Genomic DNA, 18,416 nt, shown 5'->3' with positions numbered 1-18,416 from the left:
CGAATAAAAGTGAACAGCGGGTACAGAACAGAGTTATGACAGGTCACGTAAAATCCAAATATCTTGGTTTCAGTCTGAAAAAGTAGGATGTGACATACGAGTGACGGCATCCCTGAATTAGGCCCACCAAGCACTTCTTTTGATGTAACCACGTATGAGTAGCTCCAAACCGTTCAACCACACCACCTAACAAATTCCGTTACTGGACTTGCCATACAGTAATTCGATGAGTCAGTGTACAGAACCGAGGGTTGGTGATGGCGTTGCAAACCCTGATCACTCTTTACAGACAGATTATCAGGAAAGCCCACTCCATCACGGGGCTGACCCTGGACACACTGGAAGCCGTTATGGAGAAGAGGATGGTGTCAAATCTGGAAGCCAACATGAAAAACCTCCTCCATCCCCTCCAGAAGGCGCTGTTCTCTTGGAGCACTTTCAACCACAAGGCTCATTCCACCTCGGTATGCTAAGAAGTGCCTCTGGGGGTCTTTTCTGCCCGCTGCTATCAGACATTTCAATGCTTCAACCCAGCATACTCTGTAATGTTCATTTTGAAACTTCTGCACAATATACATTTATTTCATTATCGATTGATTGATTGGCTGTATTATTTGTCCAGCGAGTCAGTATCATTTTTTTCTTATGTTTTCTGCTGCTGTATGCATCTGAATTTCCCCTTAATAATAATAATAATAATAATTCATACATTTATATAGTGCTTTTCTCAATACTCAAAGCGCTATCCACACAGGGAGGAACCGGGAAGCGAACACACAATCTTCCACAGTCTCCTTACTACAAAGCAGTAGCACTACCACTGCGCATAAAGTTTATCTACCGTATATACTTGTGTATAAGTCTGGTCTTGAAACCCAAAAAATCATTCATAAAATCAGACCCCGACTTATACGCCTGTTCAAAAATACGACACTTAATTTAGTTTTTTCTTTTTATATCCTCTTGCTTCCTCCAATCTCTCCCCAGTTTCTCAGACACAATGAATTTTGTTGCAGCAGCGCAGTTCCCAATTTCTTTCGCCACTTCAATGACTTTTAATTTAAAACCAGCTTCATATTTTCATCTGATCGAACGCTCAATCGTAGATAAGGGATGCTCTTCCAATAAAGGAGTATGAGGGTGTGAGATACACAAAACACACAACAGTGCAAATGTCGCTTCGGAATAGTGCGGGTATTACCGTGTGGTCACGTAGGCACAATACACAGAAAAGAAAAGGCCGTGTGCTCCGTGGTTACTCTCTCAGGTGGGCGTTAGCATATCATAATCTCTTAGACCAATAGCGTGAGTTTTCCGCATTCGACCGACACTATAAAATACCAGAAATTATACAGTAAAATCAAGTCTCGACTATTCGCTTTCGGGGTGATGATTGACCTCTAATGTTATTCCTGATTTTATTTTATTGTAGAATCAGCTCTCGGCGGCGGCCAGCTGGGTAGCCGTGTGGTGCATGCGTACGGGCGCCGCTCTCATTCCTACCACCTTCGCCGTCACTTCCTCTACCTCTTCATATCTTAAATCATTCTTCAGGCAGATTGAAAACTTAAGTGCCAGCTTAAGTGAAAATTTTTTAAAAATGTACTAAGTAATTGCAACACAAAAACACTGACTTGATCAGTTGTAACGTGAAAAGATGCTAACGAAAGAAGAGAAGCAGTGGGACGCTAGGGTGGAGAAAACAAGAGCTGCTCAGGAAGCGGCAAGCACATCAACCTCTGAGCAAACAAATGATAAACGTACAGAAAAAGAGAATGAAAACTGTAAGTCAAGTGTATTCACTGCACGATATCGTTATAGCAGTGTGCCGTTACTGGTGTCTACTGTTTTATTCTGGTTTTATCCTGGAATTGGATGATGCAGAAATCCACTTTGTCACATCAGATTTATTTCTGCTTGCTTTCTTAAGAGGAGTGTTACAGGGTCTGTCATGAAAGAAGAAAAAAAAAATTTGCCCACCTTCTTAACCTCTTGTAGACGATTGTTGCAAAATTGCTTCGGGCCTGAATGCAGCTGAGGTGGCGTATGTATCCCGCCAATGCTGATCGATGCGTACCAAGGATTGTATTGGAGGCACTGGTCATGCCATCTAGCAGTCGTGGTGGAAACTACATCCGCCTGATGGAAGCGAAGTGTTGGCATGACCGTGCACGTGGATTTTAGCTACTAATTTCGAGAAATTGTCCAAATTTGAGGTAAGTTGTGGTCAGATAAAAATACTTAGCTTATTGTTTGCTTGTGTGCTCTATTCAAATAAACAATCTCCACTTAATTTCAACAGAGTGTCATTGCAGACCGCAGTACCTATGAGGTCGGTCATGTAACGCCCCAACATCACGAAACGCCCATCACGTCAGACTATGATTAGCATTAGGGCCCCGTTACACTCGTAGGAGGGTTATCTCAGTCAAAGGGCATTTTGTGACTGACGTTGTGGGCATTACCTGATCTATGTCATAGGTATTGCAGACAGCAGCTAGACCCTTCCGCTTAATTTAGCATCTGCTTGTCAGCAAAAACACAAATAATTTCTTTTTTTATATAATTGTAAATAAGGGGTTAAACGCACCGTCGGATAAAGTGAACACAAAAAGTGCTAACATTTCCACCCCTCGTTTCCAGATGAGATGAGCCTTTTCATTGTGCTGTGCCACTCCCGATTGCTTTTCCAGCCATATTGACGACAATAGGGCGCCTACCACTTAAGTTTCACGTATTTCACACCATCGTTTTCCGTTCCATTCAGTCACTTGCTTCCACAACAATCTGTTCCGACATTCACAAGATCTTTTGTGTCTGCTTTACGCCATGGCACCTTCTCTCTGGTAGTGTTTTCTTTTAATTTGCATATATTCTATTTTTAATCACTACGTTCTATGCCCACGATACTCGGATAGAAGATGCAGGCTTAGCAAATGGACGCACTGATGGCTTGTTGGACGGATTGCCAGACGATGGGGTATGTTGTGACCTCATCATGCATAGCTTCCAATAAAAAGAAAAGCTGCAACATCTTCTTCCAAAGCAATTCCATAACAACAGGAACTCCTAGGATATCGCTGGCACAATCCTTTCATCGTTTATTTATTGCTGTACGTTTGCTTTTCTAATTTCTGCTGTTCCCTTTCCACCTATTACAAGTACATATATATGCAGCCGTTTTTGTAAAGCACAGGTACATACGTTTGCAGCTGTTGGAACCGGGTGCGTGCTACTATTAGCGTAGACTGGAGAGACCGGCATACAGTCCGCGAAACACGGAAGTAAAAAATGGACGCTTCTGGACTGTACGCCCCACATAGTACATAGCTCCACTTTCAATTTTATTTCCTCAAGAAGATTGAAGTGTTTGGCAGCTATTGTATTTTAGTTTTTCATTTTTGAGCTTCCTAGACACCCCACAGGGTAGAATATCTCAAAATAAAATTTTTCCCATAAAAACAGAAAATCCAGGGCCGAAAGGGTTAATACCTGTCATATATTGATCAGTCATGTCATTCTCTAACCTGCTTAATCCAGACCTGGGTTTGCAGGCGTGCTGTAGCCTATCCCAGCTGGCACTGGGGGGCAAGGCAGATTTACTGGTACTAAAAAATGAACACCAAACAACAGCACTGAACGGAGGAACATTCAACTCGGGTCAAGCTGGGGAACATGCACTGGTACAACGCGTTGTCACATACACCATACAACAAAACACCTGGCATGGGAAATGACCCTCTATCTGCCACAGCCAGGTGTTACATGGGCATCTCCCCTTGGCCTGGTCCAGCTACTCGGGTCCTCAACAATGGGGAATCGCGCCACATGGCCGTAGTACTGTAACTGACAATCCCTCACAGTGCAGGTCATGTGCCTCATTCGGAACTCTATGAGCAACACAAAGTCAGACCAGCAGGACCCAGGGACCCTCTGAAGAGACACACATGAAGGAGTCCAGTCTTTTTCTCAGGTCACTGGATAGTGTCCATGTCTCACAAACAGGGAGCACCAGGACTATAAAGACTTGGACCTTCGTCCTTTTGCAGATTTATGGGGAGCACAACACACCCCTTTCCAGCGACCTCACAACCCCCCCATGCTGACCCAATCCGTCTACTGTCTTCATATGAAAACATGGATGTCACTGCCGAGGTCAGTAAACCTCTCAACGACGAAGTCGACACTCTCTCTGCAGACAGACACACTGCTGATGGCCGTGTCCAAGAGGCCATTAAAGGCCTGATGTTGGTTTTTATCAGGACCCTCGCAAGCCCAGACCCTCACACTCCTCACTCAGTCTCTCGAGAGCCCCCATCAAAGCCTCCATTGAAGATCACAGCATCATCAAAGTCAAGATCAGTCAAGATCTGCACCAACAGATGCCCCACAGCTGCTGGACCCCATGACTCTGCCCAACACCCAATGAACAGAGTAGGAGCAGAACACACCCCTGACGGACCCCAGAATCAACTGGAAAAAAAGCAATAGGTTGTGCCTCCACTCTGCACAGCACTCACAGTACCAGTGTACAGGCCGGCCAGGATATCCAGCAACTTCAGGGGGATCCTGCAAAGTCTCAAGATGTCCCACAAGGGCAGCTCGATCAACTGACTCCAACACTTTATGAAAATCAACAAAAGCTGCAAAGAAACTCTGCCGAGATTTGCATTTGCGCTCCACGAGAACCCTCAGTGCCAGTAACACTGACAATTGCACCGCTCCTATCTGCACCAATTGATCACGTGTGAATGAAACACACAACCATATTTGAAACACAATCAACAATATTTAAAATGGTGGCTCTGCATTCCATTACGCATTCAGCACTGTGGAATATACGAGGGACGTTCAAAAAGTTTCCACACTTTTAGATTTTCATTGGAAACGGTGAAGGCGGGCAGGAGGAGTAGTAATTGGGCATTAAAAAGTTGGTACGACGCTGGGAAAATTGCATTGAAAACGAAGGTGACTATGTAGACGGGAGCTGAAATTTGTTTTTGACATTCTTAATAGAGTTAAAAAAAAAAAAAAAAACTGCAGAACCTTTTTGAAAGTCCCTCGTATATTTCTATGAAGATGGTGTTAAACTATATTGCCGAGTTTTAAGTAACTAATTTAACTACAGTTAGAAAAAAAAAAAATCCATAAAGCTGAAACATAAAATGAAAGAGCAGATTTCAAACAAACTGTATAAGACAGAAACACATTCCGCACATCACTAGAGAAAGGAAAGTTCAAACTTTGGTCCTAACTTGAGCACCATGTGTAGCACAACAAACATCACAACGGTAGACCATTTCTTGCCACACACGAGTCAGCTGGTCCCTAGTTACTGAATGCACAGCTTTCTCCATTTCATCGGACATGCGCGGACGACCATTGCTTTTATGTTTGCATATGCAACCTTCTTCTGCAATTTTTTTTTATCTTCTTCTTCTGGCTGCTCCCGTCAGGGGTCACCACAGCAGATCCTCTTCTTCCATATCTTCCTATCCTCATCATCCTGCTCTGTCACACCCATCACCTGCATGTCCTCTCTCACCACATCCATAAACCTTCTCTTAGGCCTTCCTCTTCTCCTCTTGCCTGGCAGCTCTATCCTTAGCACCCTTCTCTCATTATTCCCCTCATCTCTCCTCTGCACATGTCCAAACCAGAGCAATCTCGCCTCTCTGACTTTGTCTCCCACTTGAGCTGACCCTCTAATGTCTTCATTTCTAATCCTGTCCATCCTCGTCACACCCAATGCAAATCTTAACATCTTTAACTCTGCCACCTCCAGCTCTGTCTCCTGTGCCACCGTCTCCAGCCCATATAACATAGCTGGTCTCGCTACTGTCCTGTAGACCTTCCCTGTCACTCTTGCTGATATCCGCCTGTCACAGATTACAGTGGACCCTTGACTTACAAACTCAATTCATTCACGAGGGCTGCTTGTAACTCATGTTGGTGGTAAGTCAAGACTATTTTTCCCATAAGAAACAATGGAAATACCCATAATGCGTTCCGAACCTCGCACAGCAACACTTACTTAACCTTTTCTTAATAAAAAGGGTTGTATAACGTGCATAATTTACCAAAAACACCAATAATTTTTCTAATGTACTAACCAAAAAGTTATAAAGAGTGCCTAGCGTGTGAATTTTCCCTTGGGGATTAATAAAGTATCTAGCTAGCCTACCAGAAACAACAATTTCATACTGTACTCACCATTTAAGTTGACATCTTTGACTTGCAGGAAGGGAGGAGGAAGAGGAGGAGAATGAAATCGAAGGTGGTTATTGTTTGGAAGGAGCTTCTTTATCAAAATCTTTTCTTTGTAAAATTGTCGAGATGGTGGATTTCGACATGCTGTACATATTAGCGAGATCGGTCACACGAACGCCACTCTCATATTTCCGCACAATTTCCTTCTTCAATTCGATTGTGATCGCTTTCTTTACCTTTGTTACCTTCTCTTCCTTCCTTCGCTTCTTTTCTGGCTTTTTGGGGCCATTTTGATAGCAATTATCAAAATAAATTATATAAATCACTGCACTGACCGAAATTAGGTCCGCAAACACACGTATCTGGGCTCTGACTGACGCTTACGAATGCTCTCGGCTGTTTGTTTACAATCGCACAAGCAGATACACGTGGCCGCATTCGGGTCGTAACGCAAGACGTTGGTCGTGATTCAAAACAAAAATTTTGGTCGTAAACCAAGTTGTTCGCATGACAGGCCGGTCATATATCGAGAGTCGACTGTACTCCTTTTTTATGCCACTCGTAAATTTGCTTATGGTGAGGTGGCTGTTTGTTGAACTGTCGGCAGAATTCATGTTGCACAATGGACTCGCACTTTGCTAATTGCAGCACGCAAAATGATTTCTCTTGTGGTGTTGTCGCCATTTTACTATAAATGAGAAACGCCGCTCAGTGGCATTCACTGGTACTTTTCGCCGGGCTTTTAAATTTTGAACTTTCCTCTATCCAGTGATGTGTCTTATACAGTTTGTTTGAAATCTGCTCTTTTGTTTTTCAATAGCCCGGTATTACAAGTATATCCTATCTTGTCACTGTCGGGCACAGTGAATCAAAAGGCACACTCACTTGCCATGGGTCAAACTACAGTCATCAGATAATCTAAATCAAGAGAGAGCCAACACAGGGACACACAAGTAGGTGGAGAACCGAACTCAAGTTCAGGGCGCTGCGAGGATGCCAAGCTAACAACCGTGTCACCTTAGAAGGCAGACATACACGTCTCTAAATGTAAAACTACGTGTTCCCAATTGACTGACTGACGTAAGTTCTCGGCTCTTTGCAGGCAACCTAAGGAAAACCAATTTTCCGTAACAGATCAATCTCATGGCCCCAAGGCCTAGAAAAATCCAATCCCACCAAAAATTAATTTGTGGAAAAAAGAAAAATTAGAGAACACCGTGACGATGGTTTGCATTGGAATTGTTACAAAGGATTCTCATGGCGGCAGTCGGTGGCACTTGCAGATTTGAGCAAATCCAGCTGCAGCTCGGCAGCACTGTGCTTCTTGTCTTGTCTGTGTCCTGCGTTTTGTTTTTTTAAATCTTATTTATGTTTTACATACAATGAATTGTTTACCACTAGAAGATTATCATAAAAATATACTGCACTAGGATTCTAAAATTCCCCATACTTTACTTCTGCCCTTTTCCTAGTTATTAATATATCAAATAAGTGCACACTATTTTAATGTCTCCAAGCATAACACCACCATTTTAATATCTCATTGTCATTTTCAGTATTCCATCATATAAACCAATTGCATTACCCGTGTGCCTTAAGAAATCTGAGCCGTCACCGTCTCAGTGTACGCTGCTCTTTATTAGTTCACTCCGTCTTACTCCTGCACAACCATTTAGCCGAGATTTTAAAATGATACCAAAGAAAAAAAAAAAAACAGGAACTGGCAGGATTCGATACATTTCTCTGTTACTCAACGTACAATCATGATAACGGTTAAGCACTTGATGACAAAAATGAACGAACGGCTTACAGAAAATGCGCCTCGAATACCAAGTAGTACAATACAATTTATTTTTGTGTAGCCCAAAGTCATACAAGAAGTGCCACAATGGGCTTTAACAGGCCCTGCCTCTTGACAAGAAGACAAAAAAAAACTCCCAAAAAAAATCCTTGTAGGGAAAAAATAGAAGAAACCTCCGGAAAGGCAGTTCAAAAAGAGTAGTGAATTGTGTGTGTGTGTGTGTGTGTGTGTGTGTGTATTATACAGTATAACACACACTGACAGGTAAAGTGAATAACTGATAATTGCGATACAATGGCACCTGTTGTGGGGTGGGATATGTTAGGCAGCAAGTGAACAGTCAGTTCTTGAGGTGATGTGTTGGAAGCAGGAAAAAATGGACAAATGTATGGATCTGAGTGACTTTAAATAATAACAACAATTCTTTGCATTTATATAACGCTTTTCTCACTACTCAAAGCGCTCAGCAATTGCAGGTTAAGGGCCTTTGCTCAAGGGCCCAACAGAGCAGAGTCCCTATTGGCATTTACAGGATTCGAACCGGCAACCTTCTGATTGCCAGTGCAGATCCCTAGCCTAGAGCTACCGCTCACTTCAACAAGGACCAAACTGTGATGGCCAGCCGACCGGCTCAGAGCATCTCCAAAACGGCAGGGCATACGGTGGTTAGTTAACTACCAAAAGTGGTCTGAGGAAGGAGAAAAATCTCAGTCTCATTTGTATTTCACACCTTTGCTGTGATCTTTGCTCTTTGTTAAGTGCGACTGGGCTGATTCCAGGGCTACAGGGGATCAGTTATGAAGAAAAATTAAAAGAGCTGAACCTTCACAGTTTAAGCAAAAGAAGATTAAGAGGTGACATAACTGAAGTGTTTAAAATGACAAAGGGAATTAGTCCAGTGGATCGAGACTGTGACTTTAAAATGAGTTCATCAAGAACACGGGCACACAGTTGGAAACTTAAGGGTAAATTTCACACAAACATTAGGAAGTTTTTTCTTTACACAAAGAACGACAGACACTTGGAATAAGCGACCAAGCAGTGTGGTAGACAGTAAGACTTTAGGGACATTCAAAACTCGACTTGATCCTTACAAATCGTAACCTTAGATCTTCAAATGAGGGTCTGCTTAGAATTCCAAGAGCTAAACTTAAAAGAAGTGGGGAGGCGGGCGGCCTTCTGCTGTGATGCACCTAAAATCTGGAATAGCTTGCCAATAGGAATTCGCCAGGCTAATACGGTGGAGCACACGGCTGAAAACACATTACTTTAACACGGCTTTCTCAGAGCTTCATCTTAGTTTAGCGACAGACTGCTGTCACTGTCCTGCTCCACTGACAGATTGAGGAGATCGTTCCTCCCCCAAACTATGCGACTCTTCAATTCCACCCGGGGGGGGTAAACGTTAACATTCAACATTATACATAGTTATTGTCTGTTTTTCACCTGCATTATTATCATTCTTTAATTTATTATTATTTATTGTATCAGTATGCTGCTGCTGAAGAATGTGAATTTCCCATTGGGATTAATAAAGTATCTATCTATCTATCTAGTTTAATCCTGACACTCTGTATATTCAATTAACTATTATTCATGGTATTCATATTCAAAATCCTTACTAACCCCTACTATATCTTCTGTTGTTTTTCCGGTTTTCTGTGATGGCGACCTGCGCCACCACCACCTAATCAAAGCACCGTGATGTCCCTCCATTGATGGATTAAAGATAGATAGATACTTTATTAATCCCAAGGGGAAATTCACAAAGGCCAGAAGACCACATGACCGTCATCATCAAGTTCTTCCACGAGAACCCTGAATACAATGAGGACTGATTGAGGTCATTTATGTTAGGTAGAATGCCTAGAGGTGGCTGGCCGGATGGTCTCGTGGCCTGGAACCCCTGCAGATTTTATTTTTTCTCCAGCCTTTTTTTTTTGTTTTTTCTGTCCTCCCTGGTCATCGGACCTTAATTTTATTCTATGTTAATTAGTGTTCACTTATTTTAATTCTTATTTATTTTGTCTTTTTTCTCTTTCTTCATCATGTAAAGCACTTTGAGCTACATTATTTGTACAGAAATAAATGTTGTTGTTGATGTTTTTTAGAAGAATTAAGTGGACAGGACTGGCAGGCTTTGTTGGGCTCAATGGCCTGTTCTCGTCTAGATTGTTCTAATCGGTTTGAGTATTTATGGAGCTTGTTATGGATCAAAATAAATATAGTATGATATCTTTCTGTAACCTTCATGTGGATAGTTCTTTTGGGAACCAAAAATGGTTCACCTATGGCAGGGATGTCAAACTCCAGTCCTGGAGGGCCGCAGTAGCTGCAGGAATTCATTCTAACACTCTTCTTAATTAGTGACCTGTTTTTGCAGCTAATTAACTTCTTTTTCTTTAGTTTTAAATTAACTTCACTCAGACATCTTAGTTATTTTTCCTTAATTAGCTTAGCAGCCAGACAGTAATGAGACACAAAACAAGCCACCACATGACCAGCTCACCTGTACCCATCACACAATATCTGAAAATAAAGAAAGGTGAAGGTCTCAGTAAGGTTGATCTCTCAGGTCACCAAAACATTTTCATGATGTTCTTAGAAAAAAAAAACAGAAAAATCAACAGTTTTGGAAATGTCTGCTGTGGCAGAATGAGAGCAGCAACAAGCCATGGAATTAAATAACGGGCTAAATTGGACCAGGCCCCTCCTGGACCCCGTGATCATCAGCGGTGACTGTGTGCAGATGGTACAGACCTATAAATACCTGGGAGTGCAGCTGGATGATAAACTGGACTGTCAATACTGATACTCTGTGTAAGAGAGAACAGAGCCGACTATACTACCTTAGAAGGCTGGCGTCCTTCAACCTCTGCAATAAGATGCTGCAGATGTTCTATCAGACAGTTGTGGCGAGTGCACTCTTCTACACGGTGGTGTGCTGGGGAGGCAGCATAAAGAAGAGGGACGCCTCACGCCTGGACAAACTGGTGAGGAAGGCAGGCTCTATTGTAGGCACGGAGATGGACAGTTTGACATCTGTGGCAGAGCGACGGGCGCTGAGCAGACTCCTGTCAATCATGGAGAATCCACTGCATCCACTGAACAGGATCATCTCCAGACAGAGGAGCAGCTTCAGTGACAGACTGCTGTCACCGTCCTGCTCCACTGACCGACTGAGGAGATCGCTTCTCCATCACACTATGTGACTCTTCAATTCCACCTGGGGGGTAAACGTTAACATTATACAAAGTTATTGTCTGTTATACCTGCATTGTCATCACTCTTTAATTTAATATTGTCTTTATCAGTATGCTGCTGGAGTATGGGAATTTCCCTTTGGGATTAATAAAGTATCTCTCTATCTAATTAACAGCAAGCATCGGCTTCTCATTAAGAAACTGGTTGGAGTGAAATTAGTTGGAGTTTGAAGCCCCATATTAGCTGATCATCTGTTGGCTCATTTCACATCTCATTTCTGTTTGGCCGACATTTAATGAAGAAAAGAATCAACTCAGAGGACTGAGTCCTTAAACAGATGAATGGAGAAGGAGTTAATTAGCAGTGAAAACTGGTCACTGATTAGGAAAAGGGTTAGAATGAAAACCTGTAGCCACTGCAGCCCAACAGATCCGGAGTTGGACAACCCTGACCCATGACACTGCTCTAGCACCTTAATTTTAAGAGTGTACGCGTACACCAAATGACAGTACTCCTAAGACCAGAATGACAAACTGTCAGTGCACAGCACCAGTGATTACTGACCCACTGCATCGATATACTCACACACTCTTAAACATGCAACAGACACATACCGTGCATAGAATCTCTATATCTCTATATATATGATAGGTATTGTGATAGATAGGGGTCTCCGTGACTCCTTGAACCCTCAGACTAGACGTCAGACACCAGGTAAAAGTCCAAATATAATATTTATTAATATAAATAAGTGCACAAAGCACCCTCCTCTCCACAATACTCAATAATAATAATCACTAATAAACACAATAAACAATAATCCTCCACACTCCCAGACACTTTGCCACCCTTCCTCCCAGCTCAGCTCAGTGTACTGGGCTTTCCTTAGTCCTTTTATAGCTCCTGACCCGGAAGTGGTTCCAAGCACAACCCACAAGTCCATTTCCTTCCGGGTCAGGGCAAACAGTCCTCTTCTTTATCCCGGGAGCACGTCGCTTCCTCCAGTCACGTGACTGAGACGCACTCCCGGGTTATAGGGCACGCAAGATCCCACTAGCCCCCCTACAGCGACTCCTGGCGGCCCCCAAGGTATCCAGCAGGGCTGTGTCACAACACTACAAAGTCCATGAGGCCCTGCTGGAACTCGGGGCACGAATATGCTGTCCGGAGGGCTCCTCCTAGCGGCCTGGGGGTGGCGACCGGAGTCCATAGCCGCTCGTCCATCACAGTATAGACAGACAGATATACACATATACAGTGCATCCGGAAAGTATTCACAGCACATCACTTTGTCCACATTTTGTTATGTTACAGCCTTATTCCAAAATGGATTAAATTCATTTTTTTCCCTCAGAATTCTGCACACAACACCCCATAATGACAACGTGAAAAAAGTTTACTTGAGGTTTTTGCAAATTTATTAAAAATAAAAAAAACTGAGAAATCCCATGTCCATAAGTATTCACAGCCTTTGCTCAATACTTTGTCGATGCCCCTTTGGCAGCAATTCCAGCCTCAAGTCTTGTTGAATATGATGCCACAAGCTTGGCACACCTATCCTTGGCCAGTTTGGCCCATTCCTCTTTGCAGCACCTCTCAAGCTCCATCAGGTTGGATGGGAAGTGTCGGTGCACAGCCATTTTAAGATCTCTCCAGAGATGTTCAATCGGATTCAGGTCTGGGCTCTGGCTGGGCCACTCAAGGACATTCACAGAGTTGTCCTGAAGCCACTCCTTTGATATCTTGGCTGTGTGCTTAGGGTCGTTGTCCTGCTGAAAGATGAACCGTCGCCCCAGTCTGAGGTCAAGAGTGCTCTGGAGCAGGTTTTCATCCAGGATGTCTCTGTACATTGCTGCAGTCATCTTTCCCTTTATCCTGACTAGTCTCCCAGTTCCTGCCGCTGACAAACATCCCCACAGCATGATGCTGCCACCACCATGCTTCACTGTAGGGATGGTATTGGCCTGGTGGTGAGCGGTGCCTGGTTTCCTCCAAACGTGACGCCTGGCATTCACACCAAAGAGTTCAATCTTCGTCTCATCAGACCAGAAAATTTTCTTTCTCATGGTCAGAGAGTCCTTCAGGTGCCTTTTGGCAAACTCCAGGTGGGCTGCCATGTGCCTTTTACTAAGGCGTGGCTTCCATCTGGCCACTCTACCATACAGGCCTGATTGGTGGATTGCTGCAGAGATGGTTGTCCTTCTGGAAGGTTCTCCTCTCTCCACAGAGGACATCTAGAGCTCTGACAGAGTGACCATCGGGTTCTTGGTCACCTCCTTGACTAAGGCCCTTCTCCTCCGATCACTCAGTTTAGATGGCCGGTCAGCTCTAGGAAGAGTCCTGGTGGTTTCAAACTTCTTCCACTTACGGATGATGGAGGCCACTGTGCTCATTGGGACCTTCAAAGCAGCAGACGTTTTTCTGTAACCTTCCCCAGATTTGTGCCTCGAGACAATCCTGTCTCGGAGGTCTACAGACAATTCCTTTGACTTCAGGCTTGGTTTGTGCTCTGATATGAACTGTCAACTGTGGGACCTTCTATAGACAGGTGTGTGCCTTTCCAAATCATGTCCAGTCAACTGAATTTACCACAGGTGGACTCCAATGAAGCTGCAGAAACATCTCAAGGATGATCAGGGGAAACAGGAGGCACCTGAGCACAATTTGGAGCTTCATGGCAAAGGCTGTGAATACTTATGTACATGTGCTTTCTCATTTTTTTTATTTTTAATAAATTTGCAAAAATCTCAAGTAAACTTTTTTCACGTTGTCATTATGGGGTGTTGTGTGTAGAATTCTGAGGAAAAAAATGAATTTAATCCATTTTGGAATAAGGCTGTAACATAACAAAATGTGGAGAAAGTGATGCGCTGTGAATACTTTCCAGATGCACTGTATACATATCGATGGAAACAGAAATAATTATAATAATACATTTTATTTATTTGAAGGCGCCTTTCTAAACACTCAAGAACACCAAACAATAGATAAAACACAGATTATAAACAAAAGTAAAATACAAAAGTTAAAATCAGACAGAGCAATTGTAATCAGAGAAAAAGCAGTCTTAAACAATTGAATTTCGAGTTTAGATTTGAAAAGTGAAAATGATTCAATATTTCTAAGCTCAGGTGGTAGTGAGTTCCAGAGCTGGGGAGCAGCACAACTGAATGCTGTGCCCCCCCCCATAGTGGTAAGACAGATGAAGGGGACAGTCAAGTGGATGGAGGGAGAGGATCTAAGGGTACGAGAGGGAATGGCAACATGGAGGAGGTCAGACAGATATGGAGGGCGAGGTTGTGGAGAGCCTTAAAAGTTAACAGAAGAATTTTGAATTGAATGTGGAACTGAACTGGAAGCCAGTGAAGCTGATATGGTGACTAGAGGGGGTTCTAGTAATGATGCGGGAGGGCAGCTGAATTCTGGACCAGTTGAAGCTTATAAAGAGATTTGCAAGAAAGACTAAAGAAAAGGGAATTGCAATAATCCAGACGAGAAGTGACGAGGCTATGAACGAGGATAGCAGTGGTGTGGCGAGTGACGGAGGGGTGAATACGATTAACGTTATGCAAGTGGAACTACGCAGACCGGGAGATGTTATTGATGTGGGACTTAATGGATAAAGTACTGTCAAGGATGACACCTGTGGGGAAGGGGAGACAGAGGAATTATCAACAACAAATGAAAAGTGATCAGTTTTGGATAATGTTGATTTTGTACCAATGAGGAGAACCTCAGTGTTGTCACTTGTTATTTAAGAAAATTTGAAGAAAACCAGGATTTGATTTCTGCTATGCAATCAACAAGCGAGGAGGGTGGAAAGGAAACAGTAGGTTTGCTAGTGAGATAGAGCTGGGGGGTCATCAGCATAACAGTGGAAGCTAAGGTTATATTTATGAAAGATATTACTGAGGGGAAGGAGGTAAATAATGAAAAGGGAGGGCCCCAGACACACACACACACACAATCCAATTCATGGTCTCCGGAGGAAGGAAGCAATCCAGCAACACTGGGTGCAAGGTGGGAAACAAACCAGGGCAGGACACCCATCCATTACAGGGCCCATTCACTCACACAGTTTATTGAGGCAGATAAACCTACAGGATTGCCATATCAGCCCAGAGAGCACTTGCAAACTTCCAGCAGACAACAACTGGATCAGAGAATAAAAACCAGGATGCTGGACCTGTGAGGCATCAGCACCTACTGCTGCGCCACCACACTGCCCGCACATACAGGACATACAAAGCTGCACCTTCCCAGCCTAACTTACATTCAAGAAATTACTCAGCGTACAAACTGGCCTACATTTATTCTTCAGTCAGCTTTTACAAATTAATATAAAGGTTGCAAGTAAAAATAGAAACGGAAGTTACAAAGTGACAATAAATCAGCCTTTAGAAGTTACTTTGATAATATTTGATTTTCAGCATCAACGACAACAAAAAAGACCATGCTACACCCTTTCTTATCTGTCATTGTCCTACAATCCCCCCAGTGTTCTGCGAAGCTGCTGTTCTTGCATCCCAGCCCACATTTTACCCGTTTCAGCGTTTATAAATCAAATGTACCCCAGCATCATAATCACGCCCACCCAATACAGTAGTAGTAGTAGGTGTCACTTTTGACGGCCACGCAGGTAACCCGGCAGACCAGGGGCAGCTGAGCGCTCCCCTCTGGCAGTCTGTCCACAGCATCGTCTCCACTCGGATTGACAGAAGGCGTCTCGCGAACGGCGCAGAATGCCAAGCAGCAGAGAGACGTGGCAAAGGCGGCTTCGCAAAACTGTCTGGCGCGGTTTCGCAGAGAAATCTGGGCTGTCTACTTCGGGCGCCTCTCCGACGCTACAGTTAAACGCAATAAGGCAAAACGTTGCTTTTCCGCCTACGTGCGACAGTTTCAAATTTGAATTACTTGAAAATGAAGACAATAGGGTCATTTACATATCGTGTTAATATCACAGTAACCGACTTCACTGCACTTGAAGTGTAGTGTAAAGTTGGCGATTCATACAGTATATGCGCATCTACATCCTACAGAAAGGAGTGCTGCCGACTGTTAGAATCCCACTTTTAATTTCCATTTATACGACACGCTTTTTGTCTCGAGTTTGCCGTTCTCTTCTTTACACTGTAGGACGACTGCTATAAGCGGCGCTATAAACAAGACACTGGCCGATACTCCAATAAGCATCCCCTCCAGGCGATCTCGTAATCGAAAAACAAAACTACAGTTTTGGGGATGGATGTATAAAATACTCCGCTTGGACAGCTGCTCACAATATTCTCCATAACCGACAATACAGAGCATGCGGGATATGCTGCGACTGAAAGGATGTCAGACAGCGAGAAAATATTTAAACTGAGCGGAAACAACGTTTCGACCTTTTGCAACGGCGAAATTATTAGAGAGAGCAAAGGAATGGCGGTCAGTCCCCCAAGCCGATGCGTTCACACTTTAGCGGCAGAAATTAAAAGTGTTTTATAACAATAACCGTTTAAAATACTAAAAAATGTTAAACATACAGAAGGAAAAATATGTGACCCATGCCATTTCATAAATCAACAACGTCAACGTAACTATTTCAAATTCTTATAAACTTCAGTGTTTTATTATGTTACATAATTATCGCTCTTTATTATTGGTAAACCCGACTGGGCGCGATGACATTTGCTACAAATAGCGCTGATAAAATATTTAAAGTAATAATATGAAGTATACGTCTTTTAGATTTTCTTCATACCGACAAGGATTTTTTTGTAGCTCAAGTCTGCAAAAATTGTTTTAAATGCTCATCTCAAGCGCATACGCACACGGCCAAAGAAAACCGAATAAAAAACGCAGACCTCTTCTTGCATCTCTTCACTCTTTTCCGAACTGATGATTATTTTTTATTATTATTATTATTACTACTTTCGCCCACACTACAAATCAAGTCCCCTCTTAAAAAGTGCCGTCCGTTTATTTCCTCCTAAAGAGACAGCGCGACGCTCAAAGCCTATCAAGAAAAATAAATTCAAATAAGAAACGAGCTCTTTCTCCACCCGAGTCGTTCGCTCTGTGTTCAGTTTGCAAATGGAGGGCTGTGAGAGCCATGGAGGAGCCGTCTGCAAGCTTTGCAAAAGGGTGCGCACTTACCTGGAGGCTGTATCCAAACTCTGATCTAGCATGTCCATGTGGGGACCTAGGTTTGTATTTAAAATGTGAATTTCAGACAGGAGATGGAAGTTTTGATCACGGGGACAAACACACAGGTCATGTGAGATCCCCTTTCCAGGACACGTGAGGAGAGATCAGGCTTGGAGAAAATGGAGAGCGCTTGTCTGTCTCTCTCACTCACTCGCTCGCTCTCGTTCACTCTCGTACTGAGTTTGCTCAGAGCCGTGTCATAGGCGACTGCAAAGAGGAGGTGGAGGGAAGAGGGGGGAAGGAGGGTGCAAGAGTAACAGCCGAAATCACCCGCTGTGATCGCAAAGACGAGGGAACCTTGAAGGGGGTCGTCTGTGATGTTCTCCAACATCGTTAGCCTTTTTTTTTTGTATTGTATAATAAGCTTAGATTTATATTCACGGTGATTTTGGCTGCCTCGTTTTCATTTTTTGTTAATATCAATGCGCGAGGGGGGCGCCGAAGGGTGGATTGAAAAAGAAAGAGGAAGAGGAGGGAGAAAGCTGCAAATTGCAAAGCACGGACTGGAACATCCATCCATCTAAACGACAAAGTAATTCATGCGTGACAGAAGCAAAGTCGGATCGCGGAACGCAGCTCAACTAAACTCGCTTGGACGTGCAGGGGTTCTGAGTACGTAGCGCTACTACCGGCCACGGTGAACGGCTGCCTAATCCAGAGCGACCTCCGCCAAACACGACCGGCACTAAAGCCTATTGTGAGACCAACCACAGGCCAGAAGTATGATTTATTTTTAGGAATATTACTTCAAGATATTTATTTTTATAACGTAACTCCACGTTACATTTCCACACGCGATTAATTCCAGTTGCGCTGCATCAGGGACAAAGAAAGAGCAATCTAGGGACAGGGCAGGGCGACAGTCCAGCGCAGGGACTGTGCCTTTTAATCACGTGCTCACAGTTTGAGATGACAACGAGATCTGGAGAAGTTCTGCACGATTAAGAATAAGCCCAGAATTGTTACTGAGACGTATTCTACATTAAATACACCAAAGGGTTCATTTATTTTT

General features: G+C 43.4%; 1 protein-coding gene across 2 annotated transcripts in view; it reads right to left on the bottom strand.

The window, feature by feature from the left end:
- LOC114668258 (upstream stimulatory factor 2-like) overlaps nt 1-17,847 on the bottom strand; it is a 72,704-nt gene extending 54,857 nt beyond the window's left edge. For both annotated transcript variants that reach the window (XM_028823936.2, XM_028823937.2), the window contains exon 1: nt 17,354-17,847. In XM_028823936.2, the coding sequence (XP_028679769.1) occupies nt 17,354-17,391 (38 nt within the window). In that variant the 5' untranslated portion in view covers nt 17,392-17,847. The remainder of the gene's footprint in view (nt 1-17,353) is intronic.
- Between the last annotated feature and the right edge of the window lie 569 nt (nt 17,848-18,416).

The sequence above is a fragment of the Erpetoichthys calabaricus genome, chromosome 17 (assembly GCF_900747795.2).
Source record: "Erpetoichthys calabaricus chromosome 17, fErpCal1.3, whole genome shotgun sequence".
In the NCBI taxonomy this organism is placed as follows: domain Eukaryota; kingdom Metazoa; phylum Chordata; class Cladistia; order Polypteriformes; family Polypteridae; genus Erpetoichthys; species Erpetoichthys calabaricus.
The sequence above is the reverse complement of the archived record's forward strand: the minus strand, read 5'-3'. Positions and strand labels throughout refer to the sequence as shown.